Source organism: Terrapene carolina, unplaced genomic scaffold, assembly GCF_002925995.2.
Source record: "Terrapene carolina triunguis isolate 2854851 unplaced genomic scaffold, T_m_triunguis-2.0 Scaffold604, whole genome shotgun sequence".
Classification (NCBI taxonomy): domain Eukaryota; kingdom Metazoa; phylum Chordata; order Testudines; family Emydidae; genus Terrapene; species Terrapene triunguis.
In genome coordinates this window covers 943,460-968,686 of record NW_020664955.1, presented here as the reverse complement: position 1 = coordinate 968,686, position 25,227 = coordinate 943,460, and the positions used below count along the sequence as shown (strand labels likewise).

Genomic DNA, 25,227 nt, shown 5'->3' with positions numbered 1-25,227 from the left:
CTCAAAACAGAATTAGATAAATTCATGGAGGATCGGTCCATCAATGGCTATTAGCTAAGATGGCCTGGGTATCCCTACACCTGCAGCTCTCAGAAGCTGGGAGTGGACAGCAGGGGATGGACCACTCAAAATTGCCCTGTTATGTTCATTCCCTCTGACGCACCTGGAACTGGCCACTGTGAGAAGACAGGATACTGGCTAGATGGACTATTGATCTGACCCATTATGGCCGTCCTTAAGAGCTCAGAGTGCGAGTGATCTAGGCAGACACCACAGCTATAACAGCACAGCCTGCAATCAGGCGCTTCCTGGCAGTCACTAGTCTTGAGAAGGGTTGAATTAGGTGCTAAGCAAAGGTGCCAGCTTGACAGTGCAGACTTCCCCCACACCCGCGCCCTACCATGCAGGGACCCCTTGAGGAGCCAGAAGGGAGCTCAGTCATTCCTTACCCTCTCTGCTGAGACTGCCAGTTGTGCGTGTGATCGCTGGTTGTGCAACACGGACACCTGTCCGCTAGGAACTAGAGTGAGACCCAAACTCAGTTCAGACAGGGCACCAGACAGCCACCATTACTGCCCTGGGCCGGATTCCAGGGGGTGAACTAGAAGTGAAAGGCTCCGCACTGCCCTGAGCCAGCCAGTCCCCCGCATGCCCACAACATTGCCAAAGCAGCTCTGAGCCATGCCCTCGAGGAGGGGACGTCCTGCTGCAGTGAGCCATGGCAGCAAAGTCAGCTAGGGAGGCAGAGTCAGCCAGCAACTTGGCACCGCTGCCAATCCAAATAAGCCATGCACAGCTTGGTTCTGAGCACAGCCCCTCGCAGCAGCCATGCTACCTAAGCCTCTCCCTTGCAGGGGGCTGGAAACAGCTGATGCACATGGATCTAAGGATGCCTCATGCCCTGAGCACCTGATGTGCCGTATCCTACCTGCTGTACAAAGGCACCAAGTTCTCCAGAGCAGGGATTGTCTTTACATTTCGGAACAGAGGGGTTTTCAGACTGGATCAGATTAGGGGCCCATCTAGATTAGTATCCTGGCTCCAACAGTGGCCAGCACCTGCTGCTTCAGAGAAAGGTGCAAGAACCCTGCAGTTATGGGATTACCTGCCCCCAGGGGAAGTTTCCTCCTGACCCTCTATCATTAGAGGTTGGCTTGTGCCCTGATGCATGAGGGTTGATAGCTCTTGTACTGCACCAAGCAAACACACATGACTGAGAATAGCCCTCACCCCACCCCCATCTGCCTTTGCAGGAGTAGAGTCCTCACCTCTCAGCCAGAAGGTCCAGCGGGGCGGTTCCTGCCGCCCATCTTTTCACCATCCAAGCAGCATCAAAGGCGGCCAAAAAACCCCGAGCCACGCCAGTGCCCAGAGGCCAGAATGGCTACAAAACAAGAGACAGAGAGAGCGGAGGGGGTGGGAGCTGCACATGTGTTCAGTAACCCTAGGGGAAGATTTTCAGAGTCTTGGCTGAGGTCCCTGGCACACAACAGCCTCCGGCTTAGAGTGCAATTGCACGCACAAAAAGCAACCTGCTCCTGAGGTCTGGAAGGTGGGTGCTGTGATTGGGAGCCACCCGGGCTGGTTCTCACACAGTGCTCAGCACTCACACAGCTGCTGCCCTCCTGGGTAGCTGCCAGTGGAAGAAGTCAGAGCTGCATGTCAGCAGAGGGGAGCACTCATCTGGGGAGCTCCTGCTTCAAGCCTCTCCCCTCCTTACTCCCACCCCTGACCTCTGAAAAACCAGAGCCTGGGTGTCAGCTGGGAAGCTGAGCTCTCCCAGACAAAGGGCTGCTAGTGGAGGGTGTGCTCGGGACAGAGCCATGGGGCCCAGATCGAGGATGGGACCCCAGGCTATAGAATAAACAAAGGGGAGAGATTAGAGGAGAGTCAGCTCTCTCCCTGGTTGGCTGGAAGGACGACCCTCAGCCCACACAATCCAGAGACAGCATTCAGCCCAGAGACTCAGAGGAGCCTGGGGCCCTGGGCGGGGCACGGCTCAGAGAAGGAGACACAGGCACACAGCTCTGTGTGAAGCTGCCTAGTTAAATGAGGCCTGGACAATTTCCAAACCCTGGGCGGGCTCTGCCATGTGGCTCAGATGCAGCTTGCAGGGACCCCAGGCTCCAGCGTGCCCTTGATCCTAGTGGCTGGGCAACACAGAACCCTGCCCGGCACTGGGACCGGTAAGTCTCAGCACTTTGGTGCCCACTGTCCAGTCATCTTTGGCACGTGGACAGTGCTTTTTGCTAGGGATCTCCCAGCCCCGCACACGTTAACGAACCTGCTCAGCCCCACAGGGGTGGTCGTTATTCCAGTTCAACAGAGAGGGAAACCGAGGCACACAGGGGTGAATGTTCCGTAGCGAGTCGGTGTCAGGAATGGAACCCAAAGTCCTGACGCTCAGCCCTTGCTCAAACTACTAGCTGGCTCCATGCTATATAAGGCTCCATTTTCACAACGAGTGAGGGGTGGGGGTCCCCGTCCGTGTGCATGCACTCACGCTAGCTTTCATTGAGCTAGCGTGAGTATTAATCACAGCACAGCCACGATAGCGCAGGTAGCGGCAGCAGAGCACAGGCCAAGCATAAACCTGCGTGAAACCGGTGGCTACATACTGGGCCCGGATAAGCCGCACCTCCCCTGCTGCTACCCCTGCTACCGCGGCTGCGCTGCTCTTTATACTGGTGCTAGCTCGACAAAAGCTAGCACCAGTACGTGGACACGTGCAGGGGAATCCCACCGCTAGCTTGTGGTGTAGACATGGCCTATATCAGGAGCAGCTCTTGGGCTCCTGGCATGACACCAACACTGCCCCAATTGCTACAGCACGTGTTTAAAGATGCTGTCTCGGGTTAGGGGAAGAATCGCCACAGCTGGGAAACACGGGCATTGCCCTGAGCGGGAGTGGGGAGTGTGGCCGATCAGTCTGCTGCCCGACGGGGAGAGTTAGGGTTTGCATAAAGTCTGCCCCTGGGCTGGCCGCGCTGCCAAGGGGACACTCTCATGGAAGGCAACACCTCCAGCCTTGCAAGCTAAGGCTGCAAAGGGATCCCGGCCAGAGCCCATCCCCGCTGCCCCACGCTTGTTCGTCTCTCATTAGTGGGGCACTGACCTCCACCAGACAGTCTCCCACCAGCCCGATGAGAAGCCGGGCCCCGTGGCACTCGCGCACCAGGGCCGCGTTCTCCGAACGGTTCATGCAGGTGAAGTCAAACATGTCGACGTCCGGGCGGTTCCGGTGGTTCAGAGCGAACTCCAAGTCAGGCAGCTGATAGTTGGTGGAGAAGTTGGCGGCTTCCTTGGCATAGCTGAGGAGGGCTTCTTGATTGACGTTCTCAGCAGACAGCAGGCTCTCTATGTCCGCTTTGTCCTACGGGAATGGGGTTGGCGGTTTACTCAAAAGGGGATTCCTGGCACACGTGCCCGAAAGCATATTTGTTTGTAAAGCAAAGGGATCACGTCACCACCTATCAAGATGCAGCCACCTCTGAGGTGGATCACGGCAGCTGAATAAGAGTGCACAGCAACAGGCACGGGCAGGAAATATAAAATTAGAACGTATCCCACTGAAATCACAAGGAGCGATGTAGGTCAGCAGAATGTAACAGCCGCGTGGAAATTTGCCAGGACACACCCACTCTGTCAAGGAGCGCCATAGAGCTTTAGTGGTTGGCACCTTCGTTTTAGGTCTCATCTGAAAAATGGTCTTTCCGGCAGCACTCTGCTCCTAGCACCAGACTGGTGCATTGGCCCAGGGTACGTCTACACTGCAGCCTCTGAGTGTGACTGCAACTTGAGCTGCGGTAGTAGCCACGCTAGCTTTAATCTAGGTACTGGAGCCGTGAAGCCATGGCAGTACGAGCTGTCCAAACCCACCTGGAACTTCACACACTGAAGCAGCTCCGCCGGGCCGGGACCTGAGCAACCCGCATTAACGCTAGCTTGGGTACGTCAGCTGGAGCGGCAGTCACACCCAGTGCTTGTGGGCTAGACATACCCTAGAGAGAGAGAAGTGCCTCTCAGCGAATCCCCGGCACCATTTCTGCGTCCTCTGGAGGCCTCCCAGCCAGGCACTGACCCCAGCCCTTGCAAGTGCTGCCAGGATGGTAGCACAATGCCCCATGCCTCCACGTACATGTACCTTATGTTCCAATACGCTGGGCGCGTGCAACCCAAGCTGGTGCCCTGGTGAACTCAGCTGTTTGGTCCCATCTCTCCCGCCCTGTTATTATGACTAGAAGGAGGGAAGTGACTGGAATTCAGATTCCCAGAGCTCAGTCCCCAACACGCTAACTCCCCACAGCCCTGCCCACGGCAGCCAGTCTCCTCCCCACGCCCGTGCTGGGCCCCACAAACCCCCTCACCTGTACAATGACCCCCTTTTTGAGCAGGCTCTGTTTTTTGGCTGTCATGACAAAATAGTGGGTGTCGTCTTTGTAGTAGACAATGTTCTCCAAGTCGATACCTGGCACGGGGCAAAGGCATAAACAGAGGGTTGAGCTGGAGCTGGGCAGAGAGAGCTGGCGTGAGAATGCCGTCCGAGGACAGGCAGCTGCCCCACAACCTGCTCCATCCACAGACAGACAGGCATGGAGGGCCAGAAGGAACGCAGCAACCACCATCCCAGATGAGGCTAGGGAGGCCCTACTCTATGGGTAGGGGTCTCGGACAATGGCCAGTACCAGCTACTTCACTGAAGAAGATAAAACCCCCACAATGGACACATGCCATAGAGAAGTTTCTTCCTGACCCCAGGCTGTTAGTAGTTTGCGTGTGCCCTGATGCATGAGAGTTTATATCTGTTTTATATGTATACAAGAACATAAATATCCAAATGTAACATCACTTTTGATGCTCTTACTGTGCATATCACAAAAATGTGCAGCTGGAAGGGACCTCAAGAAGTCATCTAATCCATCCCCCATATAAACTTCTAGCCCAGTCCAGCCTCCATATAAACCTCTGGTCTCAGTGCTATCTAGTGGCAGTGAGTCCCACAGGTGAATGAAGCATTACATGAAAAAAACTGAGAAAAGGAAGTTCTCAAGTAGGTTCGTTTTTAATTTCACTGAGGGTCCCTTGTTCTTGTGGTATCACACAGGGTCAACAGAGGTGCCCCATTAATGTCCTCTCTGCAGTTGGCTAGGTTATTTCCCCCTCTGGTAGCCTTCCATCTTCCCAGCTCAGGCTGTTGGCAAATGGCCCCAATTACCTGAAGCCCCTGGGGGAGGGAGGGACCGTCTCTTCGTTCTGTGTTTGTACAGCGCCTGGCACTGTGGGGGGCTGGGCCACGATTGGGGCTCCCATGTGCTACCACTAATCAAATAAACAACATCAGCTGCCCCTGATCTCAGTGCTGGAGTCCCCTTCTCTGAGCACACCCTCTGCTGAGGAGGGACCTCTGCTGCCTGTTGAATGCCCCCCCTGGCCCCATCGCACAGCAGGGGGTGGGTTGATGCAGCCCTGGAGAACTGGGGATGCCAGGGGAAGGGGTTAGCTGACGGGGGAAGGCCCTGCTGACCAGTTTTATTGTAGAGGTTCTGGAAGAACTGCTGGTTGTAGATGCGGGCCACACCGCTGATCTCGGCCACCTCCACCTCGGCCCGGCTGTGGCGGTTGACGAAGTTGGTGGTGATGCCGATCGCCAGCTTCCCACGCGTCTCCTTCCGCTTGAACCCTGGGGACAGACACACAGACACCGCGCCCGTCAGGCCTGCCAGGGCCCTTCCTAGCCCACAGGAAAGGGGGCATTGGTAGCGCAGGGAAAAGCCTGTGGGGGGTGGAGGCAAAGAAGAGGGGTGCAGGCCAAATCAGGCTGGCGAGGGCCAGGACATACCCCCAGGGGTGCAGCGTCCTACTCTGCTATTCGGCAGCTCCAAGAACTACACGGCCCGACATTCAGGGCGCTGTGTCTGCAGCAAGTACCAAGGCACCAGTGGTGGTAGGAGCGGGGTTTGAGAAGGACCCGGACCAAGCCCCAGCTCTGAACCCCCCAACCTCTGTGTGCCAACGCCAAGCTGGCAGTGCGCAGCCGGAGGGCAGGACCATGTACTGATTACTGAGCACTGAGGGGGCATCGCTCCCTGCCCCCAGGTGCTCCCGGCCCAGCACAGACTCTGGGGAGAGAGGGAAGCACTATTAGGGGCCCGGGGGGACAGTGGCCCAGGAAGGGAGGACCCTGCTGTTTGGTTTTCTCAGGGAGGAGGCGGGACTGGAGGCTGGGCGGTTCTGGGCTGTAGGGGCACTGGGAACGCCCCGCTGCATGACGCTACGTGCATTTTAAGGCAGCAGCTGGCCAGCCCTGTGGCTACGGCCCTGTAGATGTTCAGGGCAAGCCTCAGCGGGTGGCGTGATCAGCGCCGGCTATCAGGAGCTGAGCTGTCTCAAGGCCTCTTCTCCCACTCCCCCATCTCCCCCACCCAGACCCTTCACAGTACAAGCCGCGGCGCCGAGCTGCCTGGCTCATGCACATGCCCTGCTCCAGAGAACACTGCATTCCCCCCCCCAGGCTGGGACTCCATATCCTGCTGACAGACTCCAGCCCCACTGGGTGGGGACCCACGAGAACTGAGCAGAGAGAGAACGACCCCCATCCGCTCCCATGCAGGCCCTTCAGCCTCTCTCTCCGCTCCCCTCACCCGCGAGAAGAGACTCGATCAGGGTCCTGGGACCCATCAGCCCAGCTGACGCGACCAGAAGCACCATTGCCTCCCCTTAGCCTGGCCACCCTGAGAAGGGTGGAGAGCACTGGCCCCTCCTAGGCCAATGCTGCTGGCCAGCCCCTGGGTAACGGGGGTGCGTCCGGCCTGAGAGGGGTCCCCATCAGCCCCCGAGCCCTGTAGGGACTGTACGTGCCCCTGTGGTAGAGGAGAAGGAACATCAAGCTACAGAGGAGATGGAACGCTCCCAGCCGGTCTAGCCAGGTTAAGCTCAGCAGCCTCATGCACCCTCCCACCCCAGGCTGGGAGGGGAGGGGGACACACGAGCTGTAGCTCACGAGTGAGCCCTCACCTTCAGGCACAAATTTGCCTCCTCCAGCTGAGATGAGGACGTCAAATTCATACTGCCCCACAGGAGAGGAGCTGGGCTGGAGCGCAGCCTTCCAGCCACCACCTGCGGAGAAAGACAACGGAGAAGGGGGCGTCGGAGGGGGCCTGATCGATACCCCAATATGAAAACTCCCCCGTCCCCCTGTCAGGAACGTTTATACATAAAGGGGGTGGTGTGGTCCAGTGGTGTGAGCTCGTGGCTGGGCGTCAGGAGTTCTGGATTCTAATCCTAGCTCTACCAACAACTGGATTAGCATTTGTGGAGGCACCGGTATTGTTATTTAAAATAAAACAAAAACCTCAGGGGCAGACCAGACTGAGGGGAAACCGACCCAGAGCTCAAAACCACGTCATGAGTGTGTTAGTCCTCTGCAGAGACTTCAGTCTTGGTCAGCAGCAGTTAGCAGGAAAAGGGGATGAATCGCCCAACCCCTCCTCAACCTATCTGAGGGCAGATCTCCCTGTCCTCCAGGGAACAGGCTAGCCCTAGGCGGGGGTGCCAGCACCGTCGGCACGGGACAGACTGGATTTCAGCCAGTGACGGCTGGAATGAGTCCGGGCCACAAGGCTCCAGCTTCCCTACCCGGTCCGCTCCCCTTCGCTGCAGGGGGGATGAGCCCCTTAAACTGCACGTTGACGTGAATTTCAACCCCCAGGAGCAAGGCGACCTTCAGGAGGATCAGCTGCAACTGACGGATACCTGGAGAGAGATGGACAGAGTGACGGAGCAGAAATCAACGCTCCCCGGAGATCAGTCGCAGACAAAGCCCATTCGAGTCCATCCCCTACCCAGCACCCCTGCCTTGTGGGTCACAGACTCCGACCGCTCCCTGCTATCTGACCTGAGGCAGCTCCCTAGCTACTTCCCTGCCAGCTACAGACTTGGGGTCTGGACCTCTCCCCGCCATGGGATGCAGGCTGCTTTAGCAGGGAGGGCAGCTGGTACTGCAGAATTCCCTGGAGCAGCGCTGGGGTGGGGGGACCCCTCTGATGTGCAGACACAGCTTGAAGAGCATGGGAGATGGCGCTCGGCCCCAGAAGGCAGGTGCCATCTGTGTTTATTGTGCAGGCTGGGGGCAAAGCTGCCCTTGGTGTGAAACGGAGTGTGGATGGGGCTCCCTTCGGGACAGCAGGGCCCCAGACCCCAACTCACCCAGCCACAACCACAGGGTACCTTGGCCATTGCACCAGCCTCCCCCACAACCCTAGCCTCAGTGTCCCATGCATTGTCCCGCCACCCACCTGCCCAGCCTCAGTGGCCACTGCCACAATCCCCACAAGCCGCAACATGCCTCCGGCCCAGCCCTGTCCACCCCCACACACAACCAACCCCCGCCATAGCACGCTGGGCACTATCCTGTCACCTACCCCCACCCCCTCCCAGCCACATTTTGTTCCGACCCCAGAGCCGTGCCCTCCCTGCTTCCCCGGCCCCACTCACTGATGTGGTCCAAGGCCCCGGTGCAGAAGCGCCCGTAGAACTTCTTGGCGCCCAGCGCCCGCAGGTCGTGGATGGTGAAAGGCCAGAGGTGCAGCACGTTGTTGCGGGAGAAGGAGTCTCTCTTCTCCACCAGCACAACGCGGGCTCCCAGGAAGGCCAGCTCGATGGCGGTGCGGAGCCCGCAGGGGCCTGCCCCGATGATCAGGCACTGGAAGGAGCAGTGACAGAGCTGGGGCAGAACGCAGGAGGCTCCCCGCCCACCAGATACCCCAGAGCTGATCTCTTGGGACGGGCGCGTCTGTCCCCTGGGGGGCAGAAGGGCCTGACTAGCTGAGGGAGGGGAGACTAGGCCTTGCTGGGATCTCAAGACCTGGCTGGGCTGAGAACTGGGGTGAGGCGAGCATATTGCAGACAGGAGGGAGCAGGGGGTCTACACCGCAGCAGCCAGGTGACTCTGGCTGAGTTGACGGGAGTCAGGAAATCACTCCAACCCCCTTTGACACAGGGCACGAGTCACACCACTGGGAGGGAAGCGCACGCAAGCCCCAGGCCAGAAAGGCCTCCAGTTCTGGTCTCCCCTCGTCCCACAGCGGATCCGACTCCCCTGCATTTTCACTGGACCAGAATCAGGGTGATCTGCTAAAAACTCAAGCCTTGTCTGCACTGGGGATTTGTCCTGGTTACAGCCCCCCCCACTGGGGACGGGCAAAGCCTCTAGCGGCCGTGATTTGTACCCGTGCAGCTAGCCCCGGAGTCGAGCAGGGGTGAGCTGTCCCCAGCACAAGCAGCCGCTTGGTGTGTCAGGCCTGTGGGTTTGCACCAGTGCAGCTATGCTGGGTGGTGTTCAATGAACACTCGGTGCCCGAGATGCTCACGGAAGATCTCTCTGCCTGGGAAGCTCGGCCCTTAAAGGCACAGCCCTGCCAGTACCACATACTGATGGCTGAATTCCTCAGCGTAGACAAGGGCACCACACTTTCCCTCTGCTGGGAATTCAGCGAGTGGAACCGTTACACGTTTTAAAACAATGTGTTTTAGTCTCGGTCCCAGTTGGTCTCATCCAAGGACAGATAATGGGGGATCTAATCTCTCTCCCAAGCCGAGTTAGAGTGAACAGCACCGCCCCCGACTCTCTCCCAGCACTGACACAGCCTGCAAGGAAGCCATTAACTCCCTGTTCTCCACAAGGGGACACAGGCAGAGAGCTCAAGTGACCAGTGCGTGGGAGTTCCTGGCTCCTAGCCCCCCACCCCTCCTGCATGCCCTGGGGCCTGTAGGTGTCTCTTGGACAGAGCAGACATGCAGTACATTCCCCGGCCTGGCCAGCATGAAGGTTTTGGGAACACTCCCACCTGGAACACTAGTGGAGACAGGGTCCAGGTAGGAGATTTCCCGAAACATACTAGCACAGGCAGAGCTCACCAGGAAGCCGCACCACGCCTGCCCTTCCAGCAAGGGGCTCAATTTGAATCACAGGTGGGGTTGTTGAACTGCCAAGACCTGTTTATTCACAGTGTCAACACCACAAGCCACTGCACATCCTATCAGGAGCTACACAAGACGCTCAGATACCCTCTCTGATCCACTCAGCCCTGCCTGGAGAGGACAAACCATTCACCCCTGAAGACAGCGTAGTCATCAGCTAGCTCTGGGCTCACCCCACACCTGCAATGAACCCCACCCCACTCCCAGCTCTGACCTGAAAGGCCTCAGTGCAACGAACTACAGCTGCCTACAGACAAACACCACCGTTGACAGTGAGGATTCGAACCCATGACTCCCCTTACTGGAAGCACAAGCCCCCACCACTTGAGGTAAAAGAGCAGCTCCATTAGCTATAACTTAGTAGTAGGTTGTTACAATTACTTGGACCAGCCACTAGGAGGAGGCAAATCACACAGTTAGCCTGTGTAATACCTCCCCCTTGCTCTCAGCATAGGCCCTTCCCTGGTTATACCAGCCATGCCCTCCCTTCTTACCTTGGTGTTGGCACATGCCTTTCCCTGGTCATAGTCTTTGTGTCCAGCCTTCTTATCCAGCTTGCCCCACAGGGCCTTGGCACTCCAGTAGTTAAGGCAGGACTTGAGCTTATGGTAGAACTGCAGCTGGCCCTTGTGCTCCAGAGCCAGCTGCCTGCATAAGGCCTGGAAGCTGCCCAGCACCTCCTCGCAGTGGTTGGCACGGAGGAAGGTTTCAAAAAGGGAGTGAGCCGGGTTACCCTGCTCCCCATCCTGAGGGTTCATCCTGGCCGCTCGGGGTCAAGAAGGGAGTCTGGAAAAGAGGGAGCAAACCACAGACTGAGCGAAGGAGGCACTGCAGAGGAGCCACCTCTCAAACAATCCCCATTTCACGGATGTTACCCCAAGGCATGACACAGGGCAAGGGAAACCAGGACCACGGGATCGCTGTAGCAGATCGGACCACGTAGCCCAGTTTCCTGCCACTAGCTGGCCAACACCCAATGCTGCAGAGGAGGACGCACACACATACACACACCAAAACCCATGATGTGCCAAGCTAATTGTCCAATTATAACAAAGCCCACTTGGGGCAACAGCAGGATTTGAACCCAAGAGCTTCAGAGCTAAAAGCATGAGCGTCTACGGCTTGTGCCAAAAGATTAAGACCTAGGACAGCCTTCAGATATGTTACATTTCACAGCTTACACACAAAGATGTTGGATAGAAACATCAAATACTCTGCTGGGAGGTTACAACATAACTCCGTTTTTATTCTTAGAATCCAGAAAGATATCTGGACCGGTGATCTGCTAGGTCACTCCAATCCCCAACTCTGGGAGCCAGCCTTACCCTGCTCTGCTGTGAGAACCCCCACTCCTGGGATGTTCACGCACAGCCTCTGGCATGTCAGCTGCTCCCAGCTACGTGAGTGAGCACTTTTGGCCAGCCACTGCTTGGATTGTGCAACCGAATGACACTAGCCAATATCTTCAGTCCCAGACACAACCCTAGGAATCTCCGTCTTGCAGTGTCCAGTTATGCCCGCTGGACGGTGCAAGCTTATATGAGTTCATCAATTTAACAAAGAAATTGATATGTACCAGGCTTATTATCCTGTGCTAGCATCAACTAAAGTAGGAGCAGAGAGAGCGTGGGCTAAAGAGCTCTAGGCAGAGCGTTCAGATCTGGTGCACAGAGCAAGGCTCCCATGGCCACATTTAGACACCTGAATCCAAGCGACCCACACACCCCCACCAACCTCCTTGGGAGCTGCAGAGGCTCAGCCCCTCTGGATATCCCCTCTGGGATTTAGGAGCCAAGTGTGAACGTCCTGGCCCGAGAATTGTAGCAATCAGCCCCTTGTGCAAGTGTGATGTCAGAGAGACAGGCCGGAAGTCGCTTCAGTGCTAGGCAATTTCCTATGTGCAATGTGCACCTGAAACACACAAAGTGGATCTGGGGAGTTTCATAGTCTTTTCCTGTGGCATCAGCAGAGACCATTCCTCCTTCCTCTTTATCACCCATCCAGTTTCGGGAGGGCAGGAGGTTTCCCCTACCAGAGAGGGGGCCAGGGCTACTCTAAGCGGGCCGGATGTGAGCTGGGACCAGCCGCAGCCCCAGATTTCAGCAGCCTTGCAAAATCTCCCCAAGAGACCAGCTGTGGGGCAGGAGGCTGCCAGCCGGGGAAGGGGAAGATTAGCAAAGAGAACAGGAAGCGGCAGAGGTGTCTGGAATCTACCCGAAGTGGGTGGCAGCTGGTGGTTAGAGTAAATGACTTTGTATAAGTTGCCTTTTTGCGCTGCCCACATCTGACCTGTACGGGCCAACTCCTCTTCCCCCCCGGCATCAGTGGGAGTTTGGTCATTGACTTCAATGGGATCAGGAATCTTACCCCCTCCTCCAGCACCTTCTGTTTAGCCCATGTCCATATGTGAGAGTCCACCACCAGTTTAGCTGCACTGGTGCAAATCCCCAGTTTAGACGGGCTCTGAGTCGCAGTTTGCACTGGTGCAGCTTCCCCTGGTTTCAAGCGGGGGCAGAGCTCTGCTGGCATGAATAGCACCTTTGCCTGACTGCATTCGGGCAGGAACCCCGGCAAGCCCCCAAGGCCTTTGTTTAGAATTAACTGCTGCTCTGGGTGTTATCTGGATAAAAAACATTTCATACTCTTGCTGGAAGCTTGTAACATAACACTGCTTTATTTCTTAGAATCCAGAACAGTGGTTCTCAACTAGGGGTACGCATGCTCCTGGGGGTATGTAGAGGTCTTCCAGGGAGAACATCGACTCATCTAGATATTTGCCCAGTTTTACAACAAGCTACAGAAAAAGCACTAGCGAAGTCAGTACAAACTAAAATTTCATACAGACAATGACTTGTTTATACTGTTCTATATACTATACACTGAAATGTAAGTACAATATTTATATTCCAATGGATTTATTTTATAATTATATGGTAAAAATAAGAAAGTCAGCAATTCAGTAATAGTGGCTGGGATACTCGTATTTTTGTGTCTGATTTTGTAAGCAAGTAGTTTTTAAGTGAGTTGAAACTTGGGGGTACTCAAAACAAATCAGACTCATGAAAGGGGTACAGTACTCTGGAAAGATTGAGAGCCACTGATCCAGAACACACAAGAACCCCAAACAGAGAGAAACAAAGCAGGCTGCTCCCTAAACAGCAAGGCACAACTCACCCCACCTGGCTGGCTGCAAACTGACTCTGATGTCTGACTCTGATCCCAGGCTCTTTGCCACTGAGCCCCAGCCCCTAGCCTACAAGCTAAGGGAACACCCTTCCCCGCTCTTAAAATGATAGCTTGCAATTCCAGCACAGTCCTCAATATACTACACTAGGTAGTGCTGCAAACCCCAGCCTGTTGTGTGTTCTCTCCTACCTCGGACACCAAATCACTGCCAGGTAAGTTCCAATTCCAGGATCTTTATCTCAGGTGAGACAAGAAGCACAAAACACACCGCACTGTTTCCGGCTCTCCTGATAAGCTTCCAGCCAGGGAATGCCTGTATTTGACTTGCAAATTACACAGACTGGAATAGAATTGACAAGGGACGGGATACAAATTAGGGGACTCCTCCAAGGAAGAGGCTTAGAAGGGATTGCCTCAAGACCCTTCCGCTGTCCTCACTTCTCTCCATTGAGTTTAGGGAGTAAAAGGTCTCGTCTCTTTAAATTATTATTATTTAAAACACTTATTTTGTGGTAATGCCTACAGCCTCCATTGTGCTAGGTTCTGTACAAATAATAAGTGACAGTCCCTACTCCAAAGAACTTACAGTCTAAAATGCAAATGTCTCTGGGGCGAAACACAGCAATTGCTTAACAGCGCAATGCAACATGGCACAAAACTTGGGGGGGGGGGGAGAATTCAGGATCCAATGAAGATACCGTGTTTACAGGGGAGCTTTTAAGTCATTATGGAGGTTATCAACCCCTGACAGTAATGAGGTGCTGACTATTCATTTTTTTGAGCCCAGGATCACATGCAATGTAATTAACTGCTGTTTGTAGAGCACTGGGAGCTCTTGAGGAAAGGCACCGAAGAAATACAACGCAGTTTTCCACGTCTTCCTTGCATCAGCAACAGTTTTGCAAGGCAATCAGCCTCCAGAGGCAATGGGGTAATTGATTAGCATGTACAACGAGGAGTCCTTGTGGCACCTTAGAGACTAACTCTGCAGCAGTACTTGGGTTGAGCAATGCGGCTGTGAGGTTGAGTCTCACCTGCCTCCAGAATGGAGACTAACCCATGGGAGAGCTATGAACGTTCACCGCTTCTTCCCTGGAGGGAGATCAGTTTCCTCTAAGTCTCTGCACCAAGCCACTCCCAATGAAGAAACAAGTAGGTCAAGGGTGCTCCTGGCTGTAAAGCCCCTACAGCATGTCAGATACCTGTCCAGGGTCCCCCTCAGCACAGCAGTGTCTGGTGAAAGGCCCACAGCAAGTTGCCGAGAGAAATTTCAAGATGACAAAGCCCTCCACAGGGTATCCAAGGGACTGCGGCCAAAGATTGAGGAGACATACCAGGGAGGCACAATCATCCCTTAGCATTACCACTGTCTCAGTGTAATATACGCATTTGGGGCAGATCTTTGCCCTGGCTCTTCTCCCAGATCCCCAATCAATCCATTGCCAGAATGAGCACCATCTAGACCCCTATTCAGCTTAGGACTTGTTTCTCAACTGGAATGGTGGGTGTCCCTGGCTTCTGAAATATCAGGGCCACAGAATCGGTGCTCTGCCCAAGGTGCTGTGCTCTGTGAGGTCAGGAAACATTTTACCAATGGGGAAACTGAGGCACAGATAAATTAAGATTGTGCAGGAAGCCTGTGGCAGAGCTAGGAATTGAACCCCGGTTCTCGCCGGGTTCCCAGCCCAGTGCCCCAGCGTTCCTCCCCACCCCACAGTGGGATGGCTTTTAAGCAATAGAACATTACCATAAGCTGGGACCTATCAGTGTGCTCAGCGCTGTACAGAGAAAGTCTTGCCCCAAGGAGCATGCCCTCTAGCCTCTATAGCGTCAGGCAACACATACTTGAGCAATTATATCCTCTCCCCAGGGGCACGGCGTCACGGGGCCAAAGGCAGAGTGAGCAGCTAGCCAAAATGCTCAGTAATTGCCTTGAGACACGCTTCCTGCTGTGGTTCGTCGCTGTTATGAAATGTAATTTACGGCACACCCAAAAATAGAACAAATTTGCCGCCGAGAGGTGACTGGGGGATACCTGAATCACTCAGGACCATCTACAGCCCAATTCAAACCACATCAACCCAGGGGGGCGGGACCAATTTCTGTAACGGGGCTGCTGCTGATGGAAATCATGTATTTGGTGTTTGTTATTCCCAGTTCAAGCCAGGGGGTGCGGAAGCACCCCTAGTTCCAATACCACTGCATCAACCATTCAAGAGCCACGCACTGGTGTTCTCCCTCCTTGGAACAAACAGCACAGGGCATTTCCTGGGGATTAAGGGCTATTTGGGGCTAGCTAGTTCCCATCCGCGTCTTTGCCCATCCGCTCCGCTCAACCAGACAGTAATTGCCAGGAAATGAGCGGCTGTGAATGTTGAACAATACAATGGGACAATACAATTCATAAGAAAAGCACAATGGAAAAAGTCAGTTGGACATTACGGCCTCCGGCCCAGATCCACAAAAGGTCCCAGGTTTGGCTCCACTGCGATCCACATTACACCCACCAAACCCAGTAGGCGCCTAAGGTTCAGGCATGGGCACTGCTGCCTCCCTTAGGCGCCCGGGACCTAGCTCCCACCTTAGCCCCAGAGCAATTCACAAACCAGGAGAAGACGGGCGTTCGGCCAACCTACATGGCATGTGCGGCCTGATCCAGAAGGCGTGCTCAGAGGCTGCGTCCCAGATTGGGTCGGGTCCCATTCAAAATCCAGCTGGGGACGACCCGGTGGGGCCACCCACCTTCTAAGTCTTATCCCCGGTGGCTAGAGCACTCAGCAGGGAAGTAGGAGACTCAGGGTTAATTCCCTCCCTCTCTGGTCCAGGCCAAATCATTGTTTCATTATTTATCCACAGTGGAACAGCTTCAGCAAGCGAGACTAAGGATCACCACATCAGACCATTCCCTAGCTCAGATAGGGTGACCAGATGTCCCGATTTTATAGGGACAGTCCCAATTTTGGGGTCTTTTTCTTATATAGGCTTCTATTACCCCCCAACCCTGTCCCGATTTTTCACACTTGCTGTCTGGTCGCCCTAAGTTCAGGGCACACTGGGGAGACCCCTGTTCAAATCCTTTCTCCCCCAGCAGAGCTAGGTACCTGGAATAGGGTCTCCCTCTTGTCGGCATCTCCCACTGGCCAGCTTCAACACACACACACACACACACACACACACACACACACACACCCCGCCCGCTGCCTAGCGTGCTGGCCCTTGTGGATCGCATTCTGAGGCGCCTCGCTCTCCCTAGTCATTGTACAGGGGCCCCAGTGCCTAGCTCCGCGTTGTGGATTGCAGTGTTCCTGTGATTTGCTAGGCGCCTAAAAGTAAGGTGCCGAGACACTGAGCGTTGCAAGTGGATCCGGGCCTCTGTCTACACTGGAACTGGCTTTAAACTCTTCTCCAGCAGCTAACCCAGTTTGGAGCACGGATTTGGCTGGGAAATACGAACGGGACCAAATCACATTCTCATACGACCTCGTGCTGATACAGCGAATTTCACTTGTCGATCTCAAGGAGCTTTCCCAAGGAGGCTCGGGGACAGTATAAAGCATTTTAGAATCTTAGGGACACCATTTCAAATGATCTCAAGACCCACCCCTGGGGCCACATTGTCCCAAGAGTTCAGCGCCCCAATAAGGGCCTAGATTTTTCAAGAGGGTGGTGAGTTCTTGTGAAAATCTGGCCCCCCACTGCGGGTACAGCTGAGCTGCTGAACGTCTGGCCCTGAGCGTGTAAGGTTTGGGTCAGATTCTGGTCTCAGTAACTCTGCTCAGTTACTCCAGATTCACACCAGAGCTACTGAGATCAAAATCTGGCCCCTCCTTCTAATACTTTCCAAACAGGTTTACAACATACTGTGGACAGGCCCGAACCATGTGGAGACGGAATTTTAAACGAGTTCGGTGAGCGTGCTGCGAAGCCCAGTGTAAACAGCGAACGGCACTGGATCGAAGTCACCAAGCCTCAAACTCCCCACCCCAATGGAAAGCAAGCTGGGTTACGCAGGGCAATAGTCTCTTTCATTTGCTTCTGGTGACACTGCTATGCTTTTCCCCTTCCGCCTCCCCCACAGCGTGAGTCGCCCTCAGACAGAGCTGTGATTCAAGGCCATGCTGGGTGTCTATCACCCTCCGGTTTTGCTGTGGTTATGACAATAAACACGGAGAACAGACCGTTCTGGCAAGCCTCAAAGAGGGAATGACTTGGATTTTATGACCAGCCTTGACTCATTTCTCTTAGGCCTCATGGAAGAAGTTGTGAAAGGTTTTTCAGAGACACACACATAGGGTTACCATATTTCAGCACGGAAAAAAGAGGACGGGAGGAGCCCCGCCCCCGTTCTGCCCTAGCCCCGCCCCCGTCCTGCCCTAGCCCCGCCCCTTCCACTCCCCGCCCCCCTCAGAACTCCAACCCTCCCCCTGCTCCTTGTTCCCTGACTGCCCCCTCCTGGGACCCCTGCCCCTAACTGCCCCCCAGGACTCCACCCCCTATCTAAGCCTCCCTGCCTCTTGTCCCCTGACTGCCCCAACCCTTATCCAAACCCCCACCCCCAGACAGACCCCTGGGACTCCCACGCCCCATCCAACCACTCCCCACCCCCTGACAGCCCCCCCCCAGAACTCTCAACCCATCTAAACCCCTCTGCTCCCTGTCCCCTGACTGCTCCGATCCCTCTCCCCACTCCTGCTCCCTGACAGCTCCCCCCCAGAACTCCCACCCCCCCACCCGCTCCTTGTCCCCTGACTGCCCCCTCCTGGGACCCCTGCTCCTAACTGCCCTCCAGAACCCCACGCCCTACCTAAGCCTCCCTGTTCCTTATCCCCTTACTGCCCCTTCCTAAGACCCCCCGCAACTGCCCCCCAGGACCCTACCCCCTACCTGTACCCTGACTGCCCAAAACTTTCTCCACTCCCCCCAAGAAGCCCCCCCCCGAACTCCCGACCCCCCCCGTTTCTTGACTGCCCCCTCCAGAACCTCCCAGCCCCTTCTCCTGCCCCCCTTACCCTGCTGCTCAGAACAGGGTGTTGGGCTCTGTGCGAGCCGGACACGTGGCTGCGCTCCCCAGCACAACACACAACCCGGTCCCTGGCCCTACACAGTGCTGCTGGAGCAGGGCGCGGGGCTGCCGGGGAGGAGGAGCTGCCGGCTCAGAATGCAGGGAGGGAGGGAGAGGGGAGGAGCTCCTCTGCAGCTGCTCCGGAGTCCAGCCCGTGACTTTCCTGCAGCCCTCCCAGCCGCTCGCTCTGCTCTGCCGGGGGAGGGGGGAAATCCCGGACATTTTGAGTGATTTACAAATTCCCCCCGGACGCTATTTTTAGCACAAAAAGGAGGACATGTCCGGGTAAATCCGGACGAATGGTAACCCTACACACACAGCATCCATTGTTTTTGCTGGGCTTTGGATCAGGCCCTTGGACTTTCAGAGGCTCAGGCTGAAAGGCAGTGTGGACCAGGGGGTAGGGCACTGCAGCAGGACCCAAGAAAGCCATCTCCTAATCCCAGCTCTGCCAATTACCTTGTCCTGCCCTTCATCTATCTTGTCTATGTAGAGCAGGGCATGTCCCGTCCTGGGTGTTTGTACAAAACCTAGCACCATGGGACCCTGACCTTGGCTGGGGCCCTCAAAGTCAGTGTTTCTCAATGACCTGTCCGTGGACGAGTGCTGGTCCCGGAGATCTCCCTGACACAGTCTAGGAAGGCAGCAAGCCGGTCCCTGGGATCAAACAGGTTGGGAAACACTGCCATATGTAATAATCCACACCTCTGGACACCAGGCCCCGAGTCTTTAGCTGGGATCTGATGGAGAAAGCGTCGTGGTTTGTCAGACCGGCCCAGGGAGCAATAAATAACTGACGAGCGGCAGGAACGATAATTAGATGGTGGAAGAGGCCAGGAAAACCCATACCGAGGACGTGGGCTCTGAGTGACCCAGGCAGAAAATGTGTGTTCAAATCTACAGCTCTGCTGTGTAAAACTGGACAAAAAGACATCACTCTCCCTTCCCAGGGCAGTGCTCATGGGAGCGTTTCCCAGTCATTCCACATGAGGTTACTTAAAACCAGGGGGTATTTCTGACGACCCAGCGTTCTGCCGGGATGTGGGCACCCCTTCCCCCGACTCTTTGGGCATATCTGCACACCAGCCGGAGGCGTAATTTCCAGCATGGGTAGATGCACACTAACGCGCTGAGAACAGATGTGTAGCTATGGCGGTGTGAGAGCTGGCTGCCTGAATACAGTCCTGCCCGGGAACCCTAGGCACTGACTTGGATAGCTAGCCCATCCCACCACAGGTAAACTTCTCCTTTTATGGTCTTAGCCCGATCAAAGATGGCTCACATACGTCTACCCAAGTGGGGAATAGAACTCCAGCTCCAGTGTAGACATACCCTATGTCTGTCTAATCTATTGAGTTTACAAGTAGTTCAGAGCAAAAGCACTGTCACTCCTCTAGGATTGTACGGAAACCCTCTGTCTTGGTTGGAGTCCACAATAACACCACTCAGTTCAGCAGAGAACTCCCTGTGGTTCCTCTCCGTTCAGCTTGGAAAAAAAGAAAGAATCGGTTTATTGCTGAGTCTTGGAGGAGAAAAGGGGAATGGATCCTCAGGGCTATCAGAGTCAGGAACAGAACCCAGGGGCTTCAAGGCACTGTCCCTCCATCTTTCTATCTCCATTTCACAGATGGGAAAAGTGAGAGGGATGGGCCTTGCCCAAATCCACAGAGCAGGTGCCAGTAATGGAACCCAGGAGTCCAGACTTGACAAGCCTGTGCATGAACCACTAGATGGCATTGTCTCCCACATGACACATTGACTCTCCCACTAAGTTATGAATTTGGAAGTTCTATGTGATAGGCGGGGCTGGTAGGGCCGCCTACTACCAAGGTTGCCCAACGCCTCCCATTATAAGACCCTGTTTTCAGTTGCATATCCATTTGCCAAACTTTAACCATTTGGACAGAAATTTTCTATGCAAGGTATCTGCTTCAGGCTGAATATTTTTGGAAAATCTCAATCAAACCAGTGCGGCCATATCCAAGAACAAGGCTAAGGACAAATACATTGTTTTGCCCACGTTAAAAAATTCTGGTGACCTTTTCTCCTTGATACTTTGGCACAGGGTCTTGCAATTTGGCAGAGGGATGGCCTGTGTGTCAGGGATTGCCTTTTGCTGGCCATGTGAAAATCTGCCCAAATTTGGCCCAGTTATAAGCCTTTGAAAAATCCCAGTTCACACATGCTCAGTACAGACTTCTTAGATTTTAGCAGCTTAATTCCCTGAAGTTTCTGCACGAACTGAGCATGTTCTAGCCCGGGACTGAACAGGACTTTCTCAGCAATTGCCGTTCTGGGCTTTTGTGAGCCAGGCCGGGCACTTAAACTGCAAGCAAGGAGCCTGTCTGTCCTGCAGCATGGAGGAGGCGTGCCTGACACGAATGCATAGGGAACAAGAGCTGGATCTGGGAAAGTGGGGGGCAAAGGACAGACATAGATTGGGGTGAGAATCGGGGGGGAGGGGGAGGTCTGAGACTGGAGGAGGCCTGGGGACTGGAAGGGGCACAGCGTAAGAGAGGAAAAGTGGGACTAGCTGGCCAAGAAAATTTTTGAGTGCTTGACTTTGCACCCTTAATAAAGTTCTTTTAGCGTAGCTTGTATGTAAATTATATATGATGTTACTGACCAGCACCTGGCTCTGGAACTAGAGGACACTGAGGATGGTCTAAGAAGAAGTGGCTATAAAAGGAACCATGTAGGAGTTTCTACGCATTACAACATTTTAGGGGAACTCAGTGTGACTGAGCTTTGTGATATTTTCTTCATTTCCTCCCCCCCGGTTCTTCTTCCTCTTCAGCATTTCCTCCTATAGGCACTATCCAGGCAGCCTGAAACTAGCTGTTTTCTTTCCTGCTCTGTGCAACTGGCCACCATTCAGCATCAGGACAAGACAAGTTAGCTCTTGTGATGCGGCTAGAGCTGCCTGTTATCCTTGTGAAGTAGCTACTGATAGAGCGAGGGACGGGCTCCAACAAACTCCTTGTCCAAACTCCCCCTGATCTTTGGGGCAGGGAATGTCCAAAGCCTAATTCAGGAGCTGTCTCGATGGGCTGACCCAAAAACCTGGCTCTGGACACCCCAGATCTTTCCATCTGAATCCAGGCTCGGAGGCTCACGCTTGTCTCTAATGGCATCTCCCAATATACGCCCAGAACAGTGCAAGCACCATCTTGCACCATCAATGGGGCCTCTTACCTAGCTCTGGAGCGATTGCACTTCTAGGGGATGACAGGGGAGTTCAGTTTCCATGACCCATTTGATTCTAAGCCTCCCTGCTGAGACTGTCAGCAACAGGGCTGGTGGCCTGGGGGTGTGTGGGCACCCTGGGAACTTGACTGAGCTCATGTGGGTGTATGGGACTGGAGAAAGGAAGCCAGAAGTTTCAGGAGGGATCTAGTTTGGGGTGACACCTGGAGCTCAGGCGTGCAAGCTGGTGGCTATTGGACAAACACAGTCCCTCTCTGCGGGTAACCCTGGCCTCTCTGCATGCTCAGTATAGATCTCTTTCCTACAGCCCTGCCTGCCTGCCACAGCACTTACTGCTAATGAAACAGGCAGCCTCGAGTCAAAGCAGCCGTGGCACGTTCCCAATCCAGTCCCAAGCAGCAACAACTCACAAAGTCTATATGCCCCCTGCCCCACCGCATGCACCCACCAGGACCTCAAGCTGCCCTGGGAGGACTGGAGAGCCCCAGAGAAAGCAATAGGCCACATGAGAGCTGCCTCCCGTCCACCCCCACTCAGCAGCGGGGACACAAGTGATGTGGGCCTGTGGCAGGGAGACCTGCACTTCTCCCTCGGTCGATTGTTCCCAATGGCGTTTTAAGCACAAGACACTCCTCGTCACATGGATGTAAAAACGCGGGGGCCTGTCTACCTCATGAGCCGCCTCCAGGCTGCTGGGAGCTGGAGATACCCTGTGGCTTGCAGCCCACATTAATATTTCATACCTGCATACTCTCAGCAGCTCCGGGCGGCTGCAGCAGCTTGATCGCCACAAAACCGGTGCTTTCTCGCACCTATTTCCCTTCCCCCCCCCCCCCCCCGCGCCCCCCGAGGAATGAGATGTGCAGCAAAGGCCAGTCCCGTATCCCCCTTTCCCAGAACCTGTCCCTCCATCCCTCGCTGTCAGACCCAGGCAGGAGCGGGCTCGGCCCTCTGACCCATTTCTCGGTTGGCGCCACGGCAGGCACGCCCTCCCAGGGCTCGCTCTAGCTGGCGAAACAGTAGCAGGTGGAGACGCGCTTTATGGCAACAGGGGAATCGTTAACCTGGCCCACAGCAATCCCAGCGGGTCAGGGCCCTGAATCACCGGGTGCGCGTGATGCCGGGGACAGTCTGCCTGGCCCCTGGCGACCCCACCCCAGCTACGTGCCAGGAAGGGGCAGCGTTATCAGGGTAGCAGGGCAAAGTCCAGCCCTCAGCCTCTGGGGCTGGGCAAAGCGAAAGTGGCGAACACAACTCCTCACCTGGGCTGGAGAGAGACAGGAGCCCTGAGCCCCAGCCCGCACCTGCACCCTCAGCTCATTAAAGCCAACAGGTCCCTGGAATGGAGCTCCAAGGGGAGGGGGGAAGGGAGGGAAGGAATAGCCCCCCCACCTCAGCACTGGGTGCATTTGTGGGAGAGGGGATAATGACCCTTCAATCCTGAGGAGAAGTGGAGGCCGGGGGCTCATCCCTCCACAAGGAGAATATCCCTTTTTTCCTATGGGAGCAGGCACAGGCAGCACGTGAGAAGTGGGGCAAATGCCCCTTCAGCTGGCAGAAGGGGGGAGGCAAGTGTGGGGGGGGGAGACTGGCAAGAACCCCTCCCCCCCACACACACACAGCATGGAACAGGAGTGGGGAGGGGGTCACGGCCCGTGCAGGGGGAGAAGTGAAGGGTGATGCTGTGGGTTGTGCTCCACCAAGGGAAGGTTTAGTTCCCTGAGGGAGGGAGGATCCACCTCACGGAGGGGGGCGCACAGAGTGTGGGGGGGACCTTGAGGCTATTCTCCCCCAAGCCCCACAGGAGAACAAGGCTGGCTCCTGGCACAGGGAAGGGAGCGCTGCCCTGTGGAAGCCGGGACCCCACAGGGTTACCCTCCAAAGACAGGCAGAGCCAAAGGGCTCCCCCAGATCATGTGGGTGTCAGGCCGTGGGCAGAGTCCAGACAGATGAACAGCTGCACTACGCTTTCCGAAAGAGTCATCAACCCGGCCCTGACATTCCTCCCCCACCCGCCCATCCCCACGAGGGGGTGACGGCAGTGTGTGTCCATGCCCTGACACATGCCCTGGGGCTCCTGGCCCCGGCCGGGCGGGGTGCTAGGGAGTCCGACAAACCAGCCAGTCATTCTCCAGAGCAGGGGAAACAGGTCGAGCTGGGGGTTCAAGTGAGGTGACAGGAAAGGCTCCCCCTGGTCCCAGCCCAGTGTCTTTGGGAGCTCTTGGCCTCCCCGCATCTCACTCCTCCCTGCTGCGAGGAGCTGGGCCGAGGGCCCCTTAAAGGCCCTGGGCTGGCAGCCTCAGCCTCCAAAGCCCCATGGGTCACTGCCTGGGCTGCTAGGCCATGTCCCCGGGGGGACAGCGAGGAGTCCCTGAGCCACCTTGCCACATTCCTCCAGGCTCTAGCCACGCAGCGGCGCGTCCGGGGAAGTGCCGGACTTCGACTTCACTCCAGCGACCAACGCGGGGCCAGATCCGGACCCAGGGGGCACGGCGCGCTCCTGGCTCCTCCAAGCACAGTCAGCGCTAGGAGCGCCGCTGGCCTTGACCGCTGCTGCGTGGCAGACCCGCTAGCCTTTCGCACGGCCCCGCAAGGTGCAGGGCAGAATCAGGCCCAGGACTCCCCGGGGGGCTGCAGGCGCTCAGCACAGAGCTGCAGAGGTGCTGGAACGAGGGGGGCTGCCGCCCCCCCACGGCTTGACATGGTTTCCATCATATACAGTTTAGTTCAATGGCTCTCAGCCCCTCCCCTCCCCCATCGTACAAATGGTTTCGGAGAACCCTGCTCCAGCTCTTCTCAGTATCACTTGGCCGGTAGCCACACCGCCCCCCCCCCCCACCCACCCAGAGGCACCCACGAGGCTCCTGCAGTGCCAGGAGCTGCCAGGATCTCTCCCCACTGCAGGTGGCCAGGGGGAGACGCCGGCAGGGGCAGGCCCCACCTTAAAGCCCAAACCACAAAGTCGACTTACATGCAGAGGTGGCTGGAGAGCTGGAAGCCCCGGTCTGCCACTGGCCTGCTTGCGGGGCAGAGGAGGCGCATGGGTTGGCTTGGAGATCCCCAAGGGTCAGCCCTGAGCTCGCTTCCTGCCTGCAGAGGCTGGGCAGAGCAGGGCGGCGTAGCAGGAGGCTGACTGTGAATGTGCAGGAGTCCCGATGAGAAAGCAGGAAATTGAAATTAAAACCGCTCTCCGTTTCCTGCTCGATGCGGCAGCGAGCTGCTCCTGCTGAGAGCCCTCAGGGCTGGGGGGGGGGAAGAAGGCAGCTGCTCAAAGACCCGGCCCCCAGGGAGATGGGGAGGAGCTGAGACAGCGAAGCCACTGCCACCAGCATCCTTGCGGTGCGGGATGGAAAAGCTGCTGGATTAGCCCAGCCTGCCTCCGAGGGGCTGTCACTCCCCGCCCAGAGCTGGGCGTAGAACCCAGGCGTCCTGAATCCCTGTCCCCTTCTGGACTATGAGACCTCACTCCCCGCCCAGAGCTGGGCGTAGAACCCAGGCGTCCTGAATCCCTGTCCCCTTCTGGACTATGAGACCTCAGTCCCTGCCCAGAGCTGGGGGTGAAACCCAGGGTTTGGGGCTAGAGCTGGCTGGAAAAAGTTCTTTAAGAGTTGCCAACGTTTTTCAAAAGCGAGTCTGCTTTGCAGCGTTCCGAATGGACCAACTCCCATTTAAAAAAACAACAGAATTGTTACTGAACCTATACTTGGCTTGCAGAAAACACAGCTTTCAACACACACACAAAAATTTGAGAACTATTTCTCTAATGGTTTGGTCGCAAAATGTTGTAAACAATG

General features: G+C 55.8%; 1 protein-coding gene across 1 annotated transcript in view; it reads right to left on the bottom strand.

Annotated features, from left to right (window-relative positions):
- The window catches only part of LOC112114014 (F-actin-monooxygenase MICAL2), a 34,817-nt gene extending 10,162 nt beyond the window's left edge, over nucleotides 1-24,655 (bottom strand). The window contains exons 1-9 of the mRNA XM_029913342.1: nucleotides 24,405-24,655; nucleotides 10,473-10,764; nucleotides 8,494-8,701; nucleotides 7,636-7,752; nucleotides 7,015-7,116; nucleotides 5,525-5,680; nucleotides 4,368-4,468; nucleotides 3,116-3,373; nucleotides 1,269-1,384 (exon numbers count right to left, since the gene is read on the bottom strand). Coding sequence (XP_029769202.1) covers nucleotides 1,269-1,384; nucleotides 3,116-3,373; nucleotides 4,368-4,468; nucleotides 5,525-5,680; nucleotides 7,015-7,116; nucleotides 7,636-7,752; nucleotides 8,494-8,701; nucleotides 10,473-10,736 — 1,322 coding nt within the window. The 5' untranslated portion in view covers nucleotides 10,737-10,764; nucleotides 24,405-24,655. The remainder of the gene's footprint in view (nucleotides 1-1,268; nucleotides 1,385-3,115; nucleotides 3,374-4,367; nucleotides 4,469-5,524; nucleotides 5,681-7,014; nucleotides 7,117-7,635; nucleotides 7,753-8,493; nucleotides 8,702-10,472; nucleotides 10,765-24,404) is intronic.
- Between the last annotated feature and the right edge of the window lie 572 nt (nucleotides 24,656-25,227).